Genomic DNA, 21,223 nt, shown 5'->3' on the forward strand with positions numbered 1-21,223 from the left:
AATAAATACTTGCTTTAGGAAAAATAATTTTACAAGAACTTTTTATAATATTTCTTGATAAGCAATTATGACTTCTGTACCTATGTTCTTTGTGTTCCAATAGCTGACAGTCTCTACATGTCAGCCTATCACATGTTTCACAGAAAAGTTTCAACTGTTCTTGTTTGTGTACAGGGCAGAAAACAGGGCGCTGACCAGATGCTCCAACAGACTCTGCAGTAAAATAAAACACATATTTTTAAACTAAACAAAATTTTTGTCTAACTTTCTAAATTCTTACTGATATTGGTATCAAAAGCTTATAAAGATAAGTAGAAATGCTATAGAGGCAAAAGAGGAAGATTAACAGTAATCATTAAAACTGCTTCTATCTTACCTGAGACATCTTCTTTCTTCCTGATCAAGTGATCTTTAGTGAATTTTACTCTTTGATGTGCTTCAATACATGTCTTACATAGCCACTCTCCACATTCTACACAAAAGCCAACTGCACTTGCATTGTCTTCACAACTAGTACATACCTAAAGGAGGAAATAAATACTAAGCTACATTAAATTTACAAAATACAGATCCACAAAATAAAAAGGTGAAAACTTTCTAACTTGCTCTCAAATATACTAATTCACTGTACCTAGAATAAAATTATTTTGTTATCCATTTCTCTTCAACAAAATCCTTTCCCATCCAGATCAAACATTCAGGTAGGTAAAAAAAAGTCTCAGAACACAAAATCTATACAAGATTTGAATCTTTAAGTAATGACTTTTAATCTCATTTAACCAGGTCTGAGGGTGTAGAATAAAGATATCCTTCATTTTCAATTTGAAAGATGAAACTAAGGCATAACCACCCTAAATTATGTAACAATTCAAGCATGTTTTCTTATAATTCATATTTTCATATCAAGATAGGAATATAAAGAAAAATTGAGAAGCATACCTGTTCTGATTTCTCATCAGAACTGCTAGGAGCTTCAGATGTATCTTTCACAAAATAATTATCCACAAGGTCTATCTGTCTGCATTCTTGGCGGCATACTGGGCACCGTATTACACCAACTACAACACAAAACAACAACATTAAGAAATATTCTTCAGAAAAAATAAGGAAATTGTACACGATGCCTACATGGGAACTACTCATTCATATATCATAGACAAGAACAAAGAAATGAGCATTAAGAGCTGAGTAAAATAAGTTATTCCACTAAGTTATTACATTGGGGAAAAATGATACCTTATTTAGGAAGAGAAATTAAGCATTAATATGCAAAAAAACTTTAAGGTGCTTCGTTATTACAATATGTGGTTGCAATAACGGCCCCCAAAGATATCTAGGTCCTAATGCTTGGAAAACCTGTGTCACTTTATACACCAAAGGAGATTTTGCGAGTGTGATTAAATTAAGGATCTTGAGATGGGTATGCTGTCCTGGATTATTTGATAGGCCATAAATGTCATCACAAGTGATGTAACAAGATGGAGGCAGAAGAAGATTAGACTACAGAAGAGGAGAAGGCAATTGACAGTGAAAGCAGAGATTAGAGTAATGTGCTTTGGAGACAGACACACAAGCCAAGGAATGCAGGTGGCTACTATAAGCTGGAAAAAAAAGAAAAAGAAAAAGAAAAAGAAAATGGATTCTCTCCTCAGAGCCTCCAGAAGGAACAAGACCTGCCCACACTTTGACTCTAACACAGTAAAACTGGCTTCAAACTTCAGCCTTCAAGAACAGTAAGAAAATAAAATGTATGTTGTTTCAAGACACAAGTTTATGGCAATTCTGTTACAGCAGAAATAGAAATACACAATCTATCATCTGACAAATTCTGACTTTGTTCAAAACTACTTGAATTCATGCTAAAGTGGGAAGAAAGATCATCTGTGACTTAATCTGCTAGTGTTCCAGCATCTATCAGAATAAACCTGCTGAAGTTAACATATGGAAGTTAAACTTAAGAACTATAAAATAGCATCACAGTCAACACAACAAACTGACTACTATATGTCAGACATAAAACTGAGAACATAGCATGACTCAATCCTTACTTTTAAGAAAGGATTCAAGACTAGGATATAATTTTTACAGTTTATACTATGCACAACTATAGAAAGCACCATACAAAGATAAGGATATAAACAGTCCAAAGAGCTGTGCCTACAGGAGGTACAGCTCAGTGGTAGTGAGACGTAGGTGGTGGGAAGAAGGAACTATATACTCTTCTTACCACTGTGTGTGTGCGTGTGTGCGTGTTTGTGTGGGCGTTCACATTTGTGTATGTAATCCACTCCATTTTCTTTGAAACTTCTAAAATTAAAATAAGGGAAAATTCCTCTATATGCAATGATAAAACTTCTGAAAATTTAGAAAATCAACAATTCTCCAGGCTCTCCACCTTGATTGATACTTGAGTTATGTGCTATATCTCCTTTGAAATCTTTGGTTATCAGTAGTTTTACTAAAATTTTGAAGAATCCACATTCACCTGCTTTCTGGATTTCTTAATATAGGTTCTTAAGACACAGCTTGTTGACAGCATAGTTTTTTTTTTTTTATTAATCAGTCATCAATTTTATACACATCACTGTATGCATGTCAATCCCAATCGCCCAATTCAGCACACCACCATCCCCACCCCATCGCAGTTTTCCCCCCTTGGTGTCCATATGTTTGTTTTCTACATCTGTGTCTCAACTTCTGAGCTGCAACCCAGTTCATCTGTACCATTTTTCTAGGTTCCACATACATTCATTAATATACGATATTTGTTTTTCTCTTTCTGACTTACTTCACTCCGTATAACAGTCTCTAGATCCATCCACATCTCAACAAATGACTCAATTTCGTTCCTTTTTATGGCTAAGTAATATTCCATTGTATATATGTACCACTTCTTCTTTATCCATTCATCTGTTGATGGGCATTTAGGTTGCTTCCATGACCTGGCTATTGTAAATAGTGCTGCAATGAACATTGGGGTGCATGTGTCTTTCTGAATTACGATTTTCTCTGGGTATATGCCCAGTAGTGGGATTGCTGGGTCATATGGTAATTCTATTTTTAGTTTTTTAAGGAACCTCCATATTGTTCTCCATAGTGGCTGTATCAATTTACATTCCCACGAACAGTGCAAGAGGGTTCCCTTTTCTCCACACACTCTCCAGCATTTGTTGTTTGGAGATTTTCTGATGATGCCCATTCTAACTGGTGTGAGGTGATACCTCATTGTATTTTTGATTTGCATTTCTCTAATTATTAGTGATGTTGAGCATCTTTTCATGTGCTTCGTGGCCGTCTGTATGTCTTCTTTGGAGAAATGTCTATTTAGGTCTTCTGCCCATTTTTGGATTAGGGTGTTTGTTTCTTTAATACTGAGCTGAATGAGCTGTATATATATTTTGGAGATTAATCCTTTGTCCGTTGATTCGTTTGCAAATATTTTCTCCCATTCTGAGGGTTGTCTTTTCGTCTTCTTTATGGTTTCCTTTGCTGTGCAAAAGCTTTGAAGTTTCATTAGGTCCCATTTCTTTATTTTTGTTTTTATTTCCATTACTCTAGGAGGTGGATCAAAAAAGATCTTGCTGTGATTTATGTCAAAGAGTGTTCTTCCTATGTTTTCCTCTAAGAGTTTTATAGTGTCCAGTCTTACATTTAGGTCTCTAATCCATTTTGGGTTGATTTTTGTGTATGGTGTTAGGGAGTATTCTAATTTGATTCTTTTACATGTAGCTGTCCAGTTTTCCCAGCACCACTTATTGAAGAGACTGTCTTTTCTTGTGTATCCTTGCCTCCTTTGTCATAGATTAGTTGACCATAGGTGCGTGGGTTTATCTCTGGGCTTTCTATCCTGTTCCATTGATCTATGTTTCTGTTTTTGTGCCAGTACCATATTGTCTTGATTACTGTAGCTTTGTAGTATAGTCTGAAGTCAGGGAGTCTGATTCCTCCAGCTCCGTTTTTTTCCCTCAAGACTGCTTTGGCTATTCGGGGTCTTTTGTGTTTCCATACAAATTTTAAGATGATTTGTTCTAGTTCCGTAAAAAATGCCATTGGTAATTTGATAGGGATTGCATTGAATCTGTAGATTGCTTTGGGTAGTATAGTCATTTTCACAATATTGATTCTTCCATTCCAAGAATATGGTATATCTCTCCATCTGTTGGTATCATCTTTAATTTCTTTCATCAGTGTCTTATAGTTTTCTGCATACAGATCTTTTGTCTCGCTAGGTAGGTTTATTCCTAGGTATTTTATTCTTTTTGTTGCAATGGTAAATGGGAGTGTTTCCTTAATTTCGCTTTCAGATTTTTCATCATTAGTGTATAGGAATGCAAGAGATTTCTGTGCATTAATTTTGTATCCTGCAACTTTACCATATTCACTAATTAGCTCTAGCAGTTTTACGATTCTCTATGTATAGTATGTCATCTGCAAACAGTGACAGTTTTACTTCTTCTTTTCCAATTTGTATTCCTTTTATTTCTTTTTCTTCTCTGATTGCCGTGGCTAGGACTTCCAGAACTATGTTGAAAAATAGTGGTGAGAGTGCACATCCTTGTCTCGTTCCTCATCTTAGAGGAAATGCTTTCAGTTTTTCATCACTGAGAATGATGTTTGCTGTGGGTTTGTCATATATGGCCTTTATTATGTTGAGGGAGGTTCCCTCTATGCCCACTTTCTGGAGAGTTTTTATCATAAACGGGTGTTGAATTTTGTCAAAAGCTTTTTCTGCATCTATTCAGATGATCATATGGTTTTCATTCTTCAATTTGTTAATACGGTGTATCACATTGATTGATTTGCATATATTGAAGAATCCTTGCATCCCTGGGATAAATCTCACTTGATCGTGGTGTATGATCCTTCTAATGTGTTGTTGGATTCTGTTGGCTAGTATTTTGTTGAGGATTTTTGCATCTATATTCATCAGTGATATTGGTTTGTAATTTTCTTTTTTTGTAGTGTCTTTGTCTGGTTTTGGTATCAGGATGATGGTGGCCTCATAGAATAAGTTTGGGAGTGTTCCTTCCTCTGTAATTTTTTGGAAGAGTTTGAGAAGGATGGGTGTTAGCTCTTCTCTAAATGTTTGATAGAATTCACCTGTGAAGCCATCTGGTCCTGGACTTTTCTTTGTTGGAAGATTTTTAATCACAGTTTCAATTTCATTACTTGTGATTGGTCTGTTCATACTTTGTTTCTTCCTGGTTCAGTCTTGGAAGGTTATACCTTTCTAAAAATTTGTCCATTTCTTCCAGGTTGTCCATTTTATTGGCATAGAGTTGCTTGTAGTAGTCTCTTAGGATGCTTTGTATTTCTGCGGTGTCTGTTGTAACTTCTCCTTTTTCATTTCTGACTTTATTGATCCTCTCCCTCTTTTTCTTGATGAGTCTGGCTAATGGCTTATCAATTTTGTTTATCTTCTCAAAGAACCAGCTTTTAGTTTTATTGATCTTTGCTACTGTTTTCTCTGTTTCTATTTCATTTATTTCCGCTCTGATCTTTATGATTTCTTTCCTTCTGCTAACTTTGGGTTTTGTTTGTTCTTCTTTCTCTAGCTTCTTTAGGTGTAAGGTTAGATTGTTTACTTGAGATTTTTCTTATTTCTTTAGGTAGGCTTGTGTAGCTATAAACTTCCCTCTTAGAACTGCTTTTGCTGCATCCCATTGGGTCGTTGTGTTTTCACTGCCATTTGTCTCCAGGTATTTTTTGATTTCTTCTTTGATTTCTTCAGTGATCTCTTGGTTATTTAGTAATGTATTGTTTAGCCTCCATGTGTTTGTGTTTTTTACGTTTTTTTCCCTGTAATTCATTTGTAATCTCATAGCATTGTGGTCAGAAAAGATGCTTCATATGATTTTAATTTTCTTAAATTTACTGAGGCTTGATTTGTGACCCAAGATGTAATCTACCCTGGAGAATGTTCCGTGCGCACTTGAGAAGAACGTGTAATCTGCTGTTTTTGGATGGAATGTCCTATAAACATCAGTTAAATCTATCTGGTCTAGTGTGTCACTTACAGCTTGTGTTTCCTTATTAATTTTCTGTTTGGATGATCTGTCCATTGGTGTAAGTGAGGTGTTAAAGTCCCCCACTATTACTGTGTTACTGTCGATTTCCTCTTTTATAGCTGATAAGTATTGAGGTGCTCCTATGTTGGGTGCATATATATTTATAATTGTTACATTTTCTTCTTGGATTGATCCCTTGATCATTATGTAGTGTCCTTCCTTGTCTCTTGTAACATTCTTTATTTTAAAGTCTATTTTATCTGATATGAGTATTGCTACTCCTACTCCAGCTTTCTTTTGATTTCCATTTGCATGGAATATCTTTTTCCATCCCCTCACTTTCAGTCTGTATGTGTCCCTAGGTCTAAAGTGGGTCTCTTGTAGACAGCATATATATGGGTCTTGTTTTTGTATCCATTCAGCAAGCCTGTGTCTTTTGGTTGGAGCATTTAATCCATTCACGTTTAGGATAATTATCGATATGTTCCTATGACCATTTTCTTAATTGTTATGGGTTTGTTTTTGTAGGTCCTTTTCTTCTCTTGTGTTTCCCAATTAGAGAAGTTCCTTTAGCATTTGTTGTAGAGCTGGTTTGGTGGTGCTGAATTCTCGTAGCTTTTGCTTGTCTGTAAAGCTTTTGATTACTCTATCGAATATAAATGAGATCCTTGCCGGGTAGAGTAATCTTGGTTGTAGGTTCTTCCCTTTCATCACTTTAAGTATGTCATGCCACTCCCTTCTGGCTTGTAGAGTTTCTGCTGAGAAATCAGCTGTTAACCTTATGGGAGTTCGCTTGTATGTTATTTGTCGTTTTTCCCTTGCTGCTTTCAATAATTTTTCTTTGTCTTTAATTTTTGCCACTTTGATTACTATGTGTCTCGGCGTGTTTCTCCTTGGGTTTATTCTGTATGGGACTCTCTGCGCTTCCTGGACTTGGGTGGCTATTTCCTTTCCCATGTTAGGGAAGTTTTCGACTATAATCTCTTCAAATATTTTCTCTGGTCCTTTCTCTCTCTCTTCTCCTTCTGGGACCCCTATAATGGGAATGTTGTTGCGTTTAATGTTGTCCCAGAGGTCTCTTAAGCTGTCTTCATTTCTTTTCATTCTTTTTTCTTTATTCTGTTCCGCAGCAGTGAATTCCACCATTCTGTCTTCCAGGTCACTTATCCGTTCTTCTGCCTCAGTTATTCTGCTATTGATTCCTTCTAGTGTAGTTTTCATTTCAGTTATTGTTATTGTCATCTCTGTTTGTTTGTTTTTTAATTCTTCTAGATCTTTGTTAAACATTTCTTTCATATTCTCCATCTTTGCCTCCATTCTTATTCTGAGGTCCTGGATCATGTTCACCATCATTATTCTGAATTCTTTTTCTGGAAGGTTGCCTATCTCCACTTCATTTAGTTGTTTTTCTGGGGTTTTTTCTTGTTCCTTCATCTGGTATATAGTCCTCTGCCTTTTCATCTTGTCTATCTTTCTGTAAATGTGGTTTTTGTTCCACAGGCTGCAGGACTGTAGTTTTTCTTGCTTCTGCTGTCTGCCCTATGGTGGTTGAGGCTATCTAAGAGGCTTGATGGGTGGCTCTGGTGGTGAGTAGAGCTGACTGTTGCTGTGGTGGTCAGAGCTCAGTAAAACTTTAATCCACTTGACTGTTGGTGGGTGGGGCTGGGTTCCCTCCTTGTTGGTTGTTTTGCCTGAGGCAACCCAACACTGGAGCCTACCTGGGCTCTTTGGTGGGGCTAATGACAGACTCTGGGAGGGCTCATGCCAAGGAGTACTTCCCAGAACTTCTGCTGCCAGTGTCCTTGTCCCCACGGTGAAACAGAGCCACCCCCCGCCTCTGCAGGAGACCTTCCAACACTAGCAGGTAGGTCTGGTTTAGTCTCCCCCGGGGTCACTGCTCCTTCCCCTGGGTCCCGATGTGCACACTATTTTGTGTGCGCCCTCCAAGAGTGGGGTCTCTGCTTCCCCCAGTCCTGTCGAAGTCCTGCAATCAATTCCCACTAGGCTTCAAAGTCTGATTCTCTATGAATTCCTCCTCCCGTTGCCAGACCCCCAGGTTGGGAAGCCTGACGTGGGGCTCAGAACCTTCACTCCAGTGGGTGGACTTCTGTGGTTTAAGTGTTCACCAGTGTGTGAATCACCCACCCAGCAGTTATGGGATTTGATTTTACTCTGACTGTGCCCCTCCTACCATCTCATTTTGGCTTCTACTTTGTCTTTGGATGTGGGGTATCTTTTTTGGTGAGTTCCAGTGTCTTCCTGTCGATGTCTCTCCAGCAGCTAGTTGTGATTCTGGTGTTCTCGCAAGAGGGCTGCAGCATAGTTTTTTAAATGCTGCAGGTTTGCAACCATTACCATTTCAAAGAGGTTTGAAAGAGGGAACATTATTTCCTTGTTAAAACAGTTCCTGTTTCTATAGAAACTTCATTTTTAGATTAACCTGTGATGGATGCATTACCATAATTCAAGTATATAGTTCGTTTTTTTCTATCAACTACTCATTGTCACCCACTAGTAAAGACATTAAAGATGCAGCAAGCATCCAGAGGGCAGACAGCAGAAGGAAGAAAATCTACAATCCTGCAGCCTGTGGAACAAAAACCACATTCACAGAAAGACAGACGAGATGAAAGGGAGAGGGCTATGTACCAGATGAAGGAACAAGATAAAACCCCAGAAAAACAACTAAATGGAGATAGGCAACCTTCCAGAAAAAGAATTCAGAATAATGATAGTGAAGATGATCCAGGACCTCAGAAAAAGAATGGAGACAAAGATCGAGAAGATGCAAGAAATTTTTAACAAAGACCTAGAAGAATTAAAGAACAACGTACAAGAATTAAAGAACAAACAAACAGAGATGAACAATAACTAAAATGAAAAAAGCACTAGAAGGAATCAACAGCAGAATAAATGAAGCAGAAAAACGGATAAGTGACCTGGAAGACAAAACGATGGAATTCACTGCTGAGGAACAGAATAAAAAAAAAGAATGAAAGGAAATGAAGACAGCCTAAGGGACAACATTAAATGCAACAACATTCGCATTATAGAGGTCCCAGAAGGAGAAGAGAGAGAGAAAGGACCCAAGAAAATATTTCAAGAGATTATAGTCGAAAACTTCCCTAACATGGGAAAGGAAATAGCCACCCAAGTCTGGGAAGCACAGAGAGTCCCAGGCAGGATAAACCCAAGGAGAAACATGTCGACACATAGTAATCAAATTGATAAAAATTAAAGACAAAGAAAAATTATTGAAAGCAACAAGGGAAAAATGACAAATTACAAGGTAACTCTCATAAGCTTAACAGCTGATTTCTCAGCAGAAACTCTACAAGCCAGAAGGGAGTGGCATGACATACTTAAAGTGATGAAAGGGAAGAACCTACAACCAAGATTACTCTACCCGGCAAGGATCTCATTTATATTCGATAGAGTAATCAAAAGCTTTACAGACAAGCAAAAGCTGAGAGAATTCAGCACCACCAAACCAGCTTTACAACAAATGCTAAAGGAACTTCTCTAAGTGGGAAACACAAGAGAAGAAAAGGACCTACAAAAACAAAGCCATAGGGCTTCCCTGGTGGCAGAGTGGTTGAGAGTCTGCCTGCCGATGCAGGGGACAAGGGTTCAATCCCTGCTCTGGGAAAATCCCACATGCCGCGGAGCAACTGGGCCCGTGAGCCACAACTACTGAGCCTGCACGTCTGGAGCCTGTGCTCCACAACAAGAGAGGCCACGAGTGAGAGGCCCGCGTACCGGGATGAGGAGTGGGCCCCACTAGCCGCAACTGGAGAAAGCCCTCGCACAGAAACGAAGACCCAACACAACAAAAAATAAATAAATACATACATAATAATTAAAAAAAAAACAACCCGTAACAATTAAGAAAATGGTAATAGGAACATACATATCGATAACTACCTTAAACATGAATGGATTAAATGCTCCAACCAAAAGACACAGGCTTGCTGAATGGACACAAAAATAAGACCCATATATATGCTGTCTACAAGAGACCCACTTCAGACCTAGGGACACATTCAGACCGAAAGTGAGGGGATGGAAAAAGATATTCCATGCAAATGGAAATCAAAGGAAAGCTGAAGTAGCAATACTCATATCAGATAAAATAGACTTTAAAATAAAGAATGTTACAAGAGACAAGGAAGGACACTACATAATGATCAAGGGATCAATCCAAGAAGAAGATATAACAATTATAAATATATATGCACCCAACATAGGAGCACCTCAATACATAAGGCAACTGCTAACAGCTATAAAAGAGGAAATCGACAGTAACACAATAATATTTGGGGACTTTAACACCTCACTTACCAATCGACAGATTATCCACCAATGGACAGATCATCCGAAATGAAAATAAATAAGGAAACAGAAGCTTTAAATGACACAATAGACCAGACAGATTTAATTGATATTTATAGGACATTCCATCCAAAAACAGCAGATTACACGTTCTTCTCAAGTGCGCACGGAACATTCTCCAGGATAGATCACATCTTGGGTCACAAATCAAGCCTCAGTAAAATTAAGAAAATTAAAATCATATCAAGCATCTTTTCTGACCACAATGCTATGAGATTACAAATGAATTACAGGGAAAAAAACGTAAAAAACACAAACACATGGAGGCTAAACAATACGTTACTAAATAACCAAGAGATCACTGAAGAAATCAAAGAGGAAATCAAAAAATACCTGGAGACAAATGACAATGAAAACATGACGACCCAAAACCTATGGGATGCAGCAAAAGCAGTTCTAAGAGGGAAGTTTATAGCTACACAAGCCTACCTAAAGAAATAAGAAAAATCTCAAGTAAACAATCTAACCTTACACCTAAGGAAGCTAGAGAAAGAAGAACAAACAAAACCCAAAGTTAGCAGAAGGAAAGAAATCATAAAGATCAGAGCAGAAATAAATGAAATAGAAACAAAGAAAACAATAGCAAAGATCAATAAAACTAAAAGCTGGTTCTTTGAGAAGATAAACAAAATCGATAAACCATTAGCGAGACTCATCAAGAAAAAGAGGGAGAGGACTCAAATAAAATCAATAAAATCAGAAATGAAAAAGGAGAAGTTACAACAGACACCACAGAAATACAAAGCATCCTAAGAGACTACTACAAGCCACTCTATGCCAGTAAAATGGACAACCTGGAAGAAACGGACAAATTCTTAGAAAGGTATAACCTTCCAAGACTGAACCAGGAAGAAATAGAAACTATGAACAGACCGATCACAAGTAATGAAATTGAAACTGTGATTAAAAATCTTCCAACAAACAAAAGTCCAGACCAGATGGCTTCACAGGTGAATTCTATCAAACATTTAGAGAAGAGCTAACACCCATCCTTCTCAAACTCTTCCAAAAAATTACAGAGGAAGGAACACTCCCAAAGTCATTCTATGAGGCCACCATCATCCTGATACCAAAACCAGACAAAGACACTACAAAAATAGAAAATTACAAACCGTATCAGTGATGAATATAGATGCAAAAATCCTCAACACAATACTAGAAAACAGAATCCAACAACACAGTAAAAGGATCATACACCATGATCAAGTGGGATTTATCCCAGGGATGCAAGGATTCAATATATGCAAATCAATGTGATACACCATATTAACAAATTGGAGAATAAAAACCATATGATCATCTCAATAGATGCCCAGAAAGCTTTCGACAAAATTCAACACCCACTTGTGATAAAAACCCTCCAGAAAGTAGGCAGAGAGGGAACTTACCTCAACATAATAAAGGCCATATATGACAAACCCACAGCCAACATCGTTCTCAAAGGTGAAACACTGAAACCATTTCTTCTAAGATCAGGAATAAGACAAGGTTGCCCACTCTCGCCACTAATATTCAACATAGCTTTGAAAGTTTTAGCCACAGCAATCAGAGAAGAAAAAGAAATAAAAGGAATCCAAATCGGAAAAGAAGAAGTAAAATTGTCATTCTTTGCAATGACATGATACTATACATAGAGAATCCTAAAGATGCTACCAGAAAACTACTAGTGCTAATCAATGAATTTGGTAAAGTTGTAGGATACAAAATGAATGCACAGAAATCTCTTGCATTGCTATACACTCATGATGAAAAATCTGAAAGAGAAATTAAGGAAACACTCCCATTTACCACTGCAACAAAAAGAATAGGAATAAACCTACCTAAGTAGACAAAAGACCTGTATGCAGAAAACTATAAGACACTGATGAAAGAAATTAAAGATCATACAAACAGATGGAGAGATATACCATGTTCTTTGATTGGAAGAATCAATATTGTGAAAAATGACTACACTACCCAAAGCAATCTACAGATTCAATGCAATCCCTATCAAATTACCAATGGCATTTTTTACAGAACTAGAACAAAAAATCTTAAAATTTGTATGGAGACACAAAAGACCCCAAATAGCCAAAGCAGTCTTGAGGGAAAAAAACGGAGCTGGAGGAATCAGGCTCCCTGACTTCAGACTATAATATAAAGCTACAGTAATCAAGACAATATGGTACTGGCAGAAAAACAGAAATATAGATCAATGGAACAGGATAGAAAGCCCACAGATAAACCCACGCACCTATGGTCAACTAATCTATGACAAAGGAGGCAAGGATACACAAGAAAAGACAGTCTCTTCAATAAGTGGTGCTGGGAAAACTGGACAGCTACATGTAAAAGAATCAAATTAGAACACTCCCTAACACCATACACAAAAACAAACTCAAAATGGATTAGAGACCTAAATGTAAGACTGGACACTATAAAACTCTTAGAGGAAAACATAGGAAGAACACTCTTTGACATAAATCAAAACAAGATCTTTTTTGATCTACCTCCTAGAGAAATGGAAATAAAAACAAAAATAAACAAATGGGACCTAATGAAACTTAAAAGATTTTGCAAAACAAAAGAAATAAAAACAAGATGAAAAGACAACCCTCAGAATGGGAGAAAACATTTGCAAACGAATCAACGGACAAAGGATTAATCTCCCAAATATCTAAACAGCTCATGCAGATCAATATTAAAAAAACAAACAACCCGATCAAGAAATGGGCAGAAGCCCTAAATAGACATCTCTCCAAAGAAGACAGACAGATGGCCAAGAAGCACATGAAAAGCTGCTCAACATCACTAATTATTAGAGAAATGCAAATCAAAACTACAATGAGGTATCACCTCACACCAGTTAGAATGGGCATCATCAGAAAATCTACAAACAACAAATGCTGGAGAGTGTGTGGAGAAAAGGGAACCCTCTTGCACTGTTGGTGGGAATGTAAATTGATACAGCCACTATGGAGAACAGTATGGAGGTTCCTTAAAAAACTAAAAATAGAATTACCATATGACCCAGCAATCCCACTACTGGGCATATACCCAGAGAAAATCGTAATTCAGAAAGACACATGCACCCCAATGTTCATTGCAGCACTATTTACAATAGCCAGGTCATGGAAGCAACCTAAATGCCCATCGACAGACAAATGGATAAAGAAGATGTGGTACATATATACAACAGAATATTACTCAGCCATAAAAAGGAACGAAATTTGGTCATTTGTAGAGACGTGGATGGATCTAGAGGTCATACAGAATGAAGTTAACTCAGAAGGAGAAATACAAATATCGTATATTAAAGCATATATGTGGAACCTAGAAAAAAATGGTACAGATGAACCGGTTTGCAGGGCAGAAATAGAGACACAGATGTAGAGAACAAATGTATGGACACCAAGGGGGAAAGTGGTGGGGTGGGGGGTGGGGGGGGTGATGAATTGGTCGATTGGGATTGACATGTATACACTAACATGTATAAAATGGATTACTAATAAGAACCTGCTGTATAAGAAAATAAATAAAATAAAATTCAAAAATTCAAAAAAAAAGATGCAGCAAGCTTATAAAGTATTATTTTCTAAATGAAATAAGCATTTTCATATTTATTATTGCACTTTTGGTTACGCAAACACTTCGATGATATAAATGTTTATGTCCCCCATAAATCTGGTCAGGAATCACTTTTGATTTTGTTGATTAAGTTAAACAATCTACAGTAGGATAGAGTACTGGGTATAAGCGGTACAAACTAAAATAAAAGACTACAATAAAAATGCTAGATCTTAAAAAAGAAACTGGTTTATGCACTAAACGTTTTGTGCTTTGGTCTAATGTTAACATGTCAGGACTTCCCTGGTGGTCCAGTGGTTAAGATTCTGGCTTCCACTGCAGGGATAACAGGTTTGATCCTGGTTAGGGAACTGAGATCAGTTCCCTGCATGCCATGCTGCACGGCCAAAAATTTAAAAAATAAAAATAAAAATTCTGTCATTAAAAAAACGAGTTTATTATAAAAAAAAAAAAAAGAACAAACATGATGTCTGTGTAAAATGACAAAAAGAACCAGTGTTGAATCACGTTATATTTCTTGTCATTCTGCATTATCCCTGATTGCTAAATGTGTTCTTTCCAAGAAGTTTGACTGAATTATTGTATACATTTACTGTCCTATGTGACAGTTCTGTCACTGTTAGAGATTTCAGTAATTAAGATGGGAAACAGAAGCTTAGGTTATTTTCCTTATCAAAACTATGTTCCCTGGAGCCGCACTGTTATGATGGTTTCCATGCTCCTGTATACTGGATGTCTTAAGGTGAGTGCAGTTCAGGGGATCCTTTCTAATTACAGGAAGGTACTTCTTTCCTTCAACACTGTGATCTGACCTGTGACAAATCTGTACTATACACTATGTAAATGGCTAACAAGTCAATTGCAAACCAACTAAATGTACAAAATCTTAGTGCTGGTGCTGAAATCTCTTCAGAATAGTCATCATGAACTCAAAGTTTCAAAATTTGAAAGCATCAAGTGTCAATCAAAACTAAAGATGAAACACTAGTACATATTCAATTCTCATCCTTTAGGTGTACTTCCTTTTTAGATTTTTTGGTTCTCAGCTATTTCTACCACACTGTTTCATTTAAATTTCCTATATACTAACTTCGTTTGTGCGACTGAAATAAAACTGCAGTATATTAAAAAAAAAAAAGGGTTCAAGACTAGTATATGATTTTTATAGTTTATACCACACACAACTATAGGAAGCAGCATACAAAGACAAGGATATAAACAGTCCAAGAGTTGTACATATAGGAGGTATAGCTCAGTGGTAGAGCATTTGACTGCAAAGAGTTGTACATATACAAACTACAGTACCTTATATAGTAATTGTAATGAAAAATGAAAACAAAATGTCATGCTAAAAGCAGGAATATCAGTCCCTCAGCAGACATACATACATTGGTAAAACAAACTCAAATTTACCATTACATATGAAAACAAAATATTGTTTTTATAATACAAAATGCATACAAAGATCCTGCTCAAAGGAAATGCATAAAAACAATTTTTCGAATCAAAGGAAAAAACAGTATGGTCAGGAGAAAGGGGAAAATGAATATAAATATTTTTACATCTAAGGTGGCATGAATTAAAAACCATCGTAGAGCGACTTCCCTGGTGGGCCAGTGGTTAAGAATCTGCCTTCCAATGCAGGGGAAGCAGGTTCAATCCCTAGTTGGGAAACTAAGATCCCATGTGCCATGGGGCAACTAAGCCCGTGTGCCTCAACTATGGAGCCTGCACGCCACAACTAGAGAGCCCGTGTGCCACAACTAGAGAGAAGTCTGCGCACCACAATGAAAGATCCTGCATGCCACAACTAAGACCCGATGCAGCCAGTAAATAAATAAATAAACAAATAAATAAATATTTTTTTAAAATCCTGGAAACATACAGCAAAACTACAGAGGAGATGAGGATAAGTAACTTAGGAGCAAAAATACGCGAGCAACTAACAGTGCATAACGTAAGTTTTCACTGAAGAGGTGACATTTATACATGGTCTTGAAGAATTAACATGCATTCACTAATGTGCAAGAAAGAGTATGCCTGGTTGGCCTGGGTTCATTAAACCCCGCGTATTCCTAAGGAAGGCCTTCAACACTAGCCCTTGATGGGCATATGGGAGATGGCCTTTGAACTCTTGGAATATTATGCCTGATAAAAGCATTTCTGTTTGCCTGAGGCCTTGGGCCATCTGTATTCAGTTTGACCTGTGGGGTCAGCTGGAGTCCAAGTAGGTGTTATCAGTTCTGTGGATGCTGCATCCCTATATGACTGAGTCTCCAATAAAAACCCCAGACAAGGGCTTCCCTGGTGGCGTAGTGGTTAAGAATCCAACTGCCAATGCAGGGGACACGGGTTCGACCCCTGGTCTGGCAAAATCCCACATGCCAGGGAGCAACTAAACCCGTGTGCCACAACTACTGAGCCTGCACGCCTAGAGCCCGTGCTCCATAACAAGAGAAGCCACCGCAATGAAAAGCCCGCACACAGCAACGAAGAATAGTCGCCACTCGCCACAACTAGAGAAAACCCCACGCGCAGCAACGAAGACCCAACCAATGCAGCCAAAAATCAAATAAATAAGTAAATTTATTTTTAAAAAAAACCCAGACACAGAGGTTCATGTGAGCTTCCCTGGTTGGCAATACTCCTCCTGCATATTGTCATACATTGTAACTGGGAGAATTAAGAATCTCCCCGTGCAACTCCACTGAAAGGAGACACCTGGAAGCTTGCATCTGCTCTCTCCTGGATTTTACACCATGCACCTTTTCTCTTTGCTAATTTTAATCTGTATCCTTTCACTGCAATAAAATCAACCATGAGTATAAGAGCTTTTCTTAATTCTGTGAGTCCTTCCAGCAAATCACTGAATCTGAGGATGGTCTTGGGGACCCCCAACAAAACTAGGAAAGGAAGAAACAGCATGCAATCCAAGAAGAGCAGGTGCGAAGTTCACAAATGGAAAAAAAAAAAATAGGAGTCTACAGATAGAAAACTATATGTATATATAACTATATGTATATATAATTATATATATGTAAAATATTGAGAAAGTTCTTAAGAAATTTGTAACATCTTAATGAAGGAATATCTCTGAAGGAATATCTCTGAAGTGACATTCTGTTCTGAGCAAGAAACATTCAATATATAAAAGTATCCATTATATACTTTTATGTATGATTTGATACAAGTCATACCAGGTTTTGTTTTTTGAACTCAATAAGCTGATTCTCAGATTCTTACAATTTCTACTTCTACCTGGCAAGCTGACATCACAGTTTGTGACTTTTTATCTTTTTCAAAAAATGTAGAAAGACTCTTATTTGCCATAAAGGTTTTCAGAGAAGCTTGGAATTCAGAAATCTAAGGCATGAAAGAACCCCCAATGAGACACAGGAAAATTTAAGTCTGCAGACATCAGCCAAACCCATTCCTATGCTGACTACTTACTTCTGTCAGATTACCCAGCGGCCAAGGTGTCTTACCACCAAAACAAAAAGAGTTGAAGCTTCTTTAGGGATCTTTCTGCTATTTACTTCTATATTTATAAATAAATTTTTTAAATTATATAAATGTTTGTGTTGAAAATGTGAGTCATTTTCCATTTGAGTTTATGAGTAACAATGACTTTGTAATTAGTGATGAGATGAGTGTGCTCCTGACTCAATCACTCAGTACTAGTTGTCATGTTGAGTTTTGATTACTATACAAAACTGAAACCCAAACTTCAAAGCCAAAGCTACTGACCAATTTTTACGCATAACGTCCCTAGAACTGATTTCTTACTTCAAAGTTCCGAGAGACTCATTCATACCTATTAGATTAATTTCTTTTAAGTGTCAATTTACTAAAATGTATAATTTATTGGGGGGGGGGTGTTTAAAGGCTAAAATAGACAAGTCTACAAACTAGTTTATCTCCACAGTGTTGTTAACTGGAATTTAGCTTCATTAAATTGGTGGACTTCCATTCAAGATGGATCACTAAGCAGATCTAAGACCACCTGACCCCCAACTCAAACACAGAAATGGCTAACATATAACAAATTAAAGGTCTAAAAATATATAACTGAGTCTACAACCAAGAAGTCAAAATTTGAAGTGCCAGAAACAAAAAAGGGCACTCAAAGCCTAAGTGGTAAGGCAGTGATGCAAGTGGGCCACAGGGGTTATCGTTACCACTGTTGGGAACAGGAAGACAAAGGTTAAAAGTTGAAACTGAGCTCCCTCAATAAAGCCATAGGGCAGGCTTTAAGTACTCTAAAACCTAAAATCCTTGCCAGCCGTGGAGTCATCCACAAGAAGTCTGAACACAAACAAGCTTCCTGCATAGATACATAACCAAAGTGTGTACTATCTGCACAGTACATAGAAAGGCCAAGTCAAGAAACTAGTAAGAAGCTTGTCTAGGAGTAGCTTCCAGGTTGGTGAACTTGGGGATATTCAGGAAGAGTGACATACTTAGTGAGCATGGAAGCTCCACACCTCTTCCCACATACCTTGGGGCCTATGCATCTCTTCCATCTCTTCCAGGCTGTTCCTGAGCTATATTCTTTTATAATAACTGGTAATCTATCCAATGCTGGATGACTTAGGGGAAGTTCATGTAGTGATGCAATCTCCAGCCCTGAACCTTCATGTCCTGGCACCAGTTTTTCTGAGATTTCAGAAACACTGAATGGAAAATTGGAAGTAAATCTATTATGAACCAGAAGGAACCCAAGGAAACCAGTCCATCATACTAGTCATCTTTCCCAAGGCTGAACTCAATGTTTCTCTTCTGTTCTCTACCCTAAGTTCAAGTTCTTATTTAAAATCTCCTTTTTAATCAACTCAGAACTCCAAACAAAATGTCCACGAAGCAGAAGTCATTATTTTTGCCTAACAGCTACTTGTTTTCCTAGGATTCCTCTTTAGGTAAGTAAATTCACATATTCTTTCAACAACAACAAAAAGAAGCTTGTCTGGACCCTTACAAACACAAAACCATCTCATTAGAACTCCTCCCAACCCAAGGCACAAGTGGAACTCCCACTGAAGATAAGCTCATAAATAAAACTACAATGCATATGAAGAAATTTCAGTACTATTAGAGTCAACAAATACAATAAACCAAGAAGTAGAAACCTAATCCACAGAAGACAAATCAGTCTGATAAAGACTTCAAATATGTGTAAAATTTTTACAAAGTGACAAATGGGATCTATGAAAATGGGTAGATCTGGAAAAGAATCAAGAAAATAAAATTATTGAATAAACTCACAACACAAGTCAAATAATAAGTGATAACTGTAAAAAAAATTATCAAGGTAGAAGATAGATATGAAGAAATCACATAGAATTCAACACAGATAAGGAGAGATAGAAACCACAAAAGAGAAGAAGCAAGCTGAAGAACTGAATGAGCCTTTCTGGCAGTGACAACCTCCCCACAAGAACAAGCCTCTCACAAAGGATCTCCTTCATCCCGCTCCAGAAAAGAAGAAGAAACATAAGAAGAAGCACCTGGTGCAGAGCCCCAATTCCTATTTCATGAATGTGAAATGCTCAAGATGCTATAAAATCACCACTGTCTTTGGCCATGCACAAACATTTTTTTGTGTTGGCTGCTCTACTATCTTCTGCCAGCCTACAGGAGGAAAAAGCAAGGCTTACAGAAGGATGCTTCTTCAGACAGAAGCAGCACTAAAATCACCCTGAATCAAGATGAATGGGAAACCATCCTAATAAATACATTTTGGATACTAAAAAAAAAAAGGGGGGGGGGGAACTGAATGAGAAACTCCAGCATGTGTCAAATAGAAGTTCTAAAAGTTCATGAAGGAGCTGAAGTAGAGATGCTAAAGAGATAATAGCTGGAAATTTCAGAACTAAAGAAATGAACCCTCAGATTGCAATCCAAGTCCTGAGCAGAGTAAATAAAAATAAATGTGCGCACATAAACATAGCAAAAATGAAGAACTTCTTTTTTTTTTTCTGGCCGTGCCGTGTGGCTTGCAGGACCTCAGTTCCCTGACCAGGGATTGAACTCAGGCCATGGCAATGAAAAGCCCAGAATCCTAACCACTAGGCCACCAGGGAACTCCCGAAAAAAACTCTTAATAACTACTAGTAATAGAAGAAAATCAGACTTACAGCTGACCTCATCAGTTAAAAAAAAACTGTCAAAAGATAACAGGAATGTTTATCTTCAAAGCTGTTAGAGAAAATAACAGTCAACCAGCAATCTGTATCCTGATTAAGCTATTATTCAAGAATATAAGCAAATCAAATTATCAGACATATAACAGTACTTATTCATTGCTGTAAGAATAAAGCATTAGACTGAACCATATAAAACTGCCAGTATTTGACCACTCGTGACCTGCAAATATGGCAATTTTATACAGTTCAACCTGATATTTAAGAACATGGAAAAATACTTAGAAGATGCAAAAATTAATTAGCAAAGGCATCAATAAAACATATTGATATCTAAATGCATGGGCTAAAAGTAAATATTATATAAAAGAGAGATTAAAAAATTAAATTAAAATACCAAAATATAATAATCTGTTCTATTATAATTAAACTTCAGCTTTAAAAAATCATTCTAATTACAATATGAAGGGAAAATTGAGATATGATTAAAATTATGTCAATTAAAATAAGGTAAAAACCTTGCCTTAACAAAATAAGCAAAGGCCTTGAAATTCAATCACACAAACTGGAGAGTCAAATTTCAGAAATTCCAGGCATCTCTATTAGTTGGCAGCTTTTTTTCCAGTCTGATTCACATAAATTGGCTCAGGAGACACTGGGGACACAGGAACTCTCTGCCACCCTACATTCCTTGTCAGATGTTTCCCAGCCCAACTTTGCTCTACCTTGTACTTCTGCCCTTATCCCAATAAGAATTTTAACCTGCCCGTTTGAAAACAAAGGCTGTGTTGGGGGCAGGAAATAATCAAATTATATCTATATTTGCATTAGTACAAGGTTTCACTGTAAGATCAGGTAATATTTACTGGGAAATTTATATGTATTAGTTCATTCAGTCCTCATAACAGCTTTGTAAAGTAGGTTCAATTACTATCCCCACTTCAAAGGTGAAGAAATTGAGGTTCAGAGAGATTAGATAATGTTCTCAAGCTATATGACAATGTAAATGGAGGGGAGAGGAGACCAAGGTCTGAAACCTAAATGTCTGAACCTACAGTCCATGCTCTTAAAACCTATGCTAAACTAGCCCCCTAATTAAAAGGCTGGTCTATTAGT

The 21,223-nt window shown here is 37.2% G+C and overlaps 1 protein-coding gene across 2 annotated transcripts in view; it reads right to left on the minus strand.

The window, feature by feature from the left end:
- Positions 1–21,223, minus strand: part of TRIM33 (tripartite motif containing 33) — a 161,756-nt gene that overhangs the window by 72,866 nt on the left and 67,667 nt on the right. For both annotated transcript variants that reach the window (XM_068540555.1, XM_068540554.1), the window contains exons 2-4: positions 940–1,058; positions 377–521; positions 81–213 (exon numbers count right to left, since the gene is read on the minus strand). In XM_068540555.1, the coding sequence (XP_068396656.1) occupies positions 81–213; positions 377–521; positions 940–1,058 (397 nt within the window). The remainder of the gene's footprint in view (positions 1–80; positions 214–376; positions 522–939; positions 1,059–21,223) is intronic.

The sequence above is a fragment of the Eschrichtius robustus genome, chromosome 3 (assembly GCF_028021215.1).
Source record: "Eschrichtius robustus isolate mEscRob2 chromosome 3, mEscRob2.pri, whole genome shotgun sequence".
Taxonomy (NCBI): Eukaryota; Metazoa; Chordata; class Mammalia; order Artiodactyla; family Eschrichtiidae; genus Eschrichtius; species Eschrichtius robustus.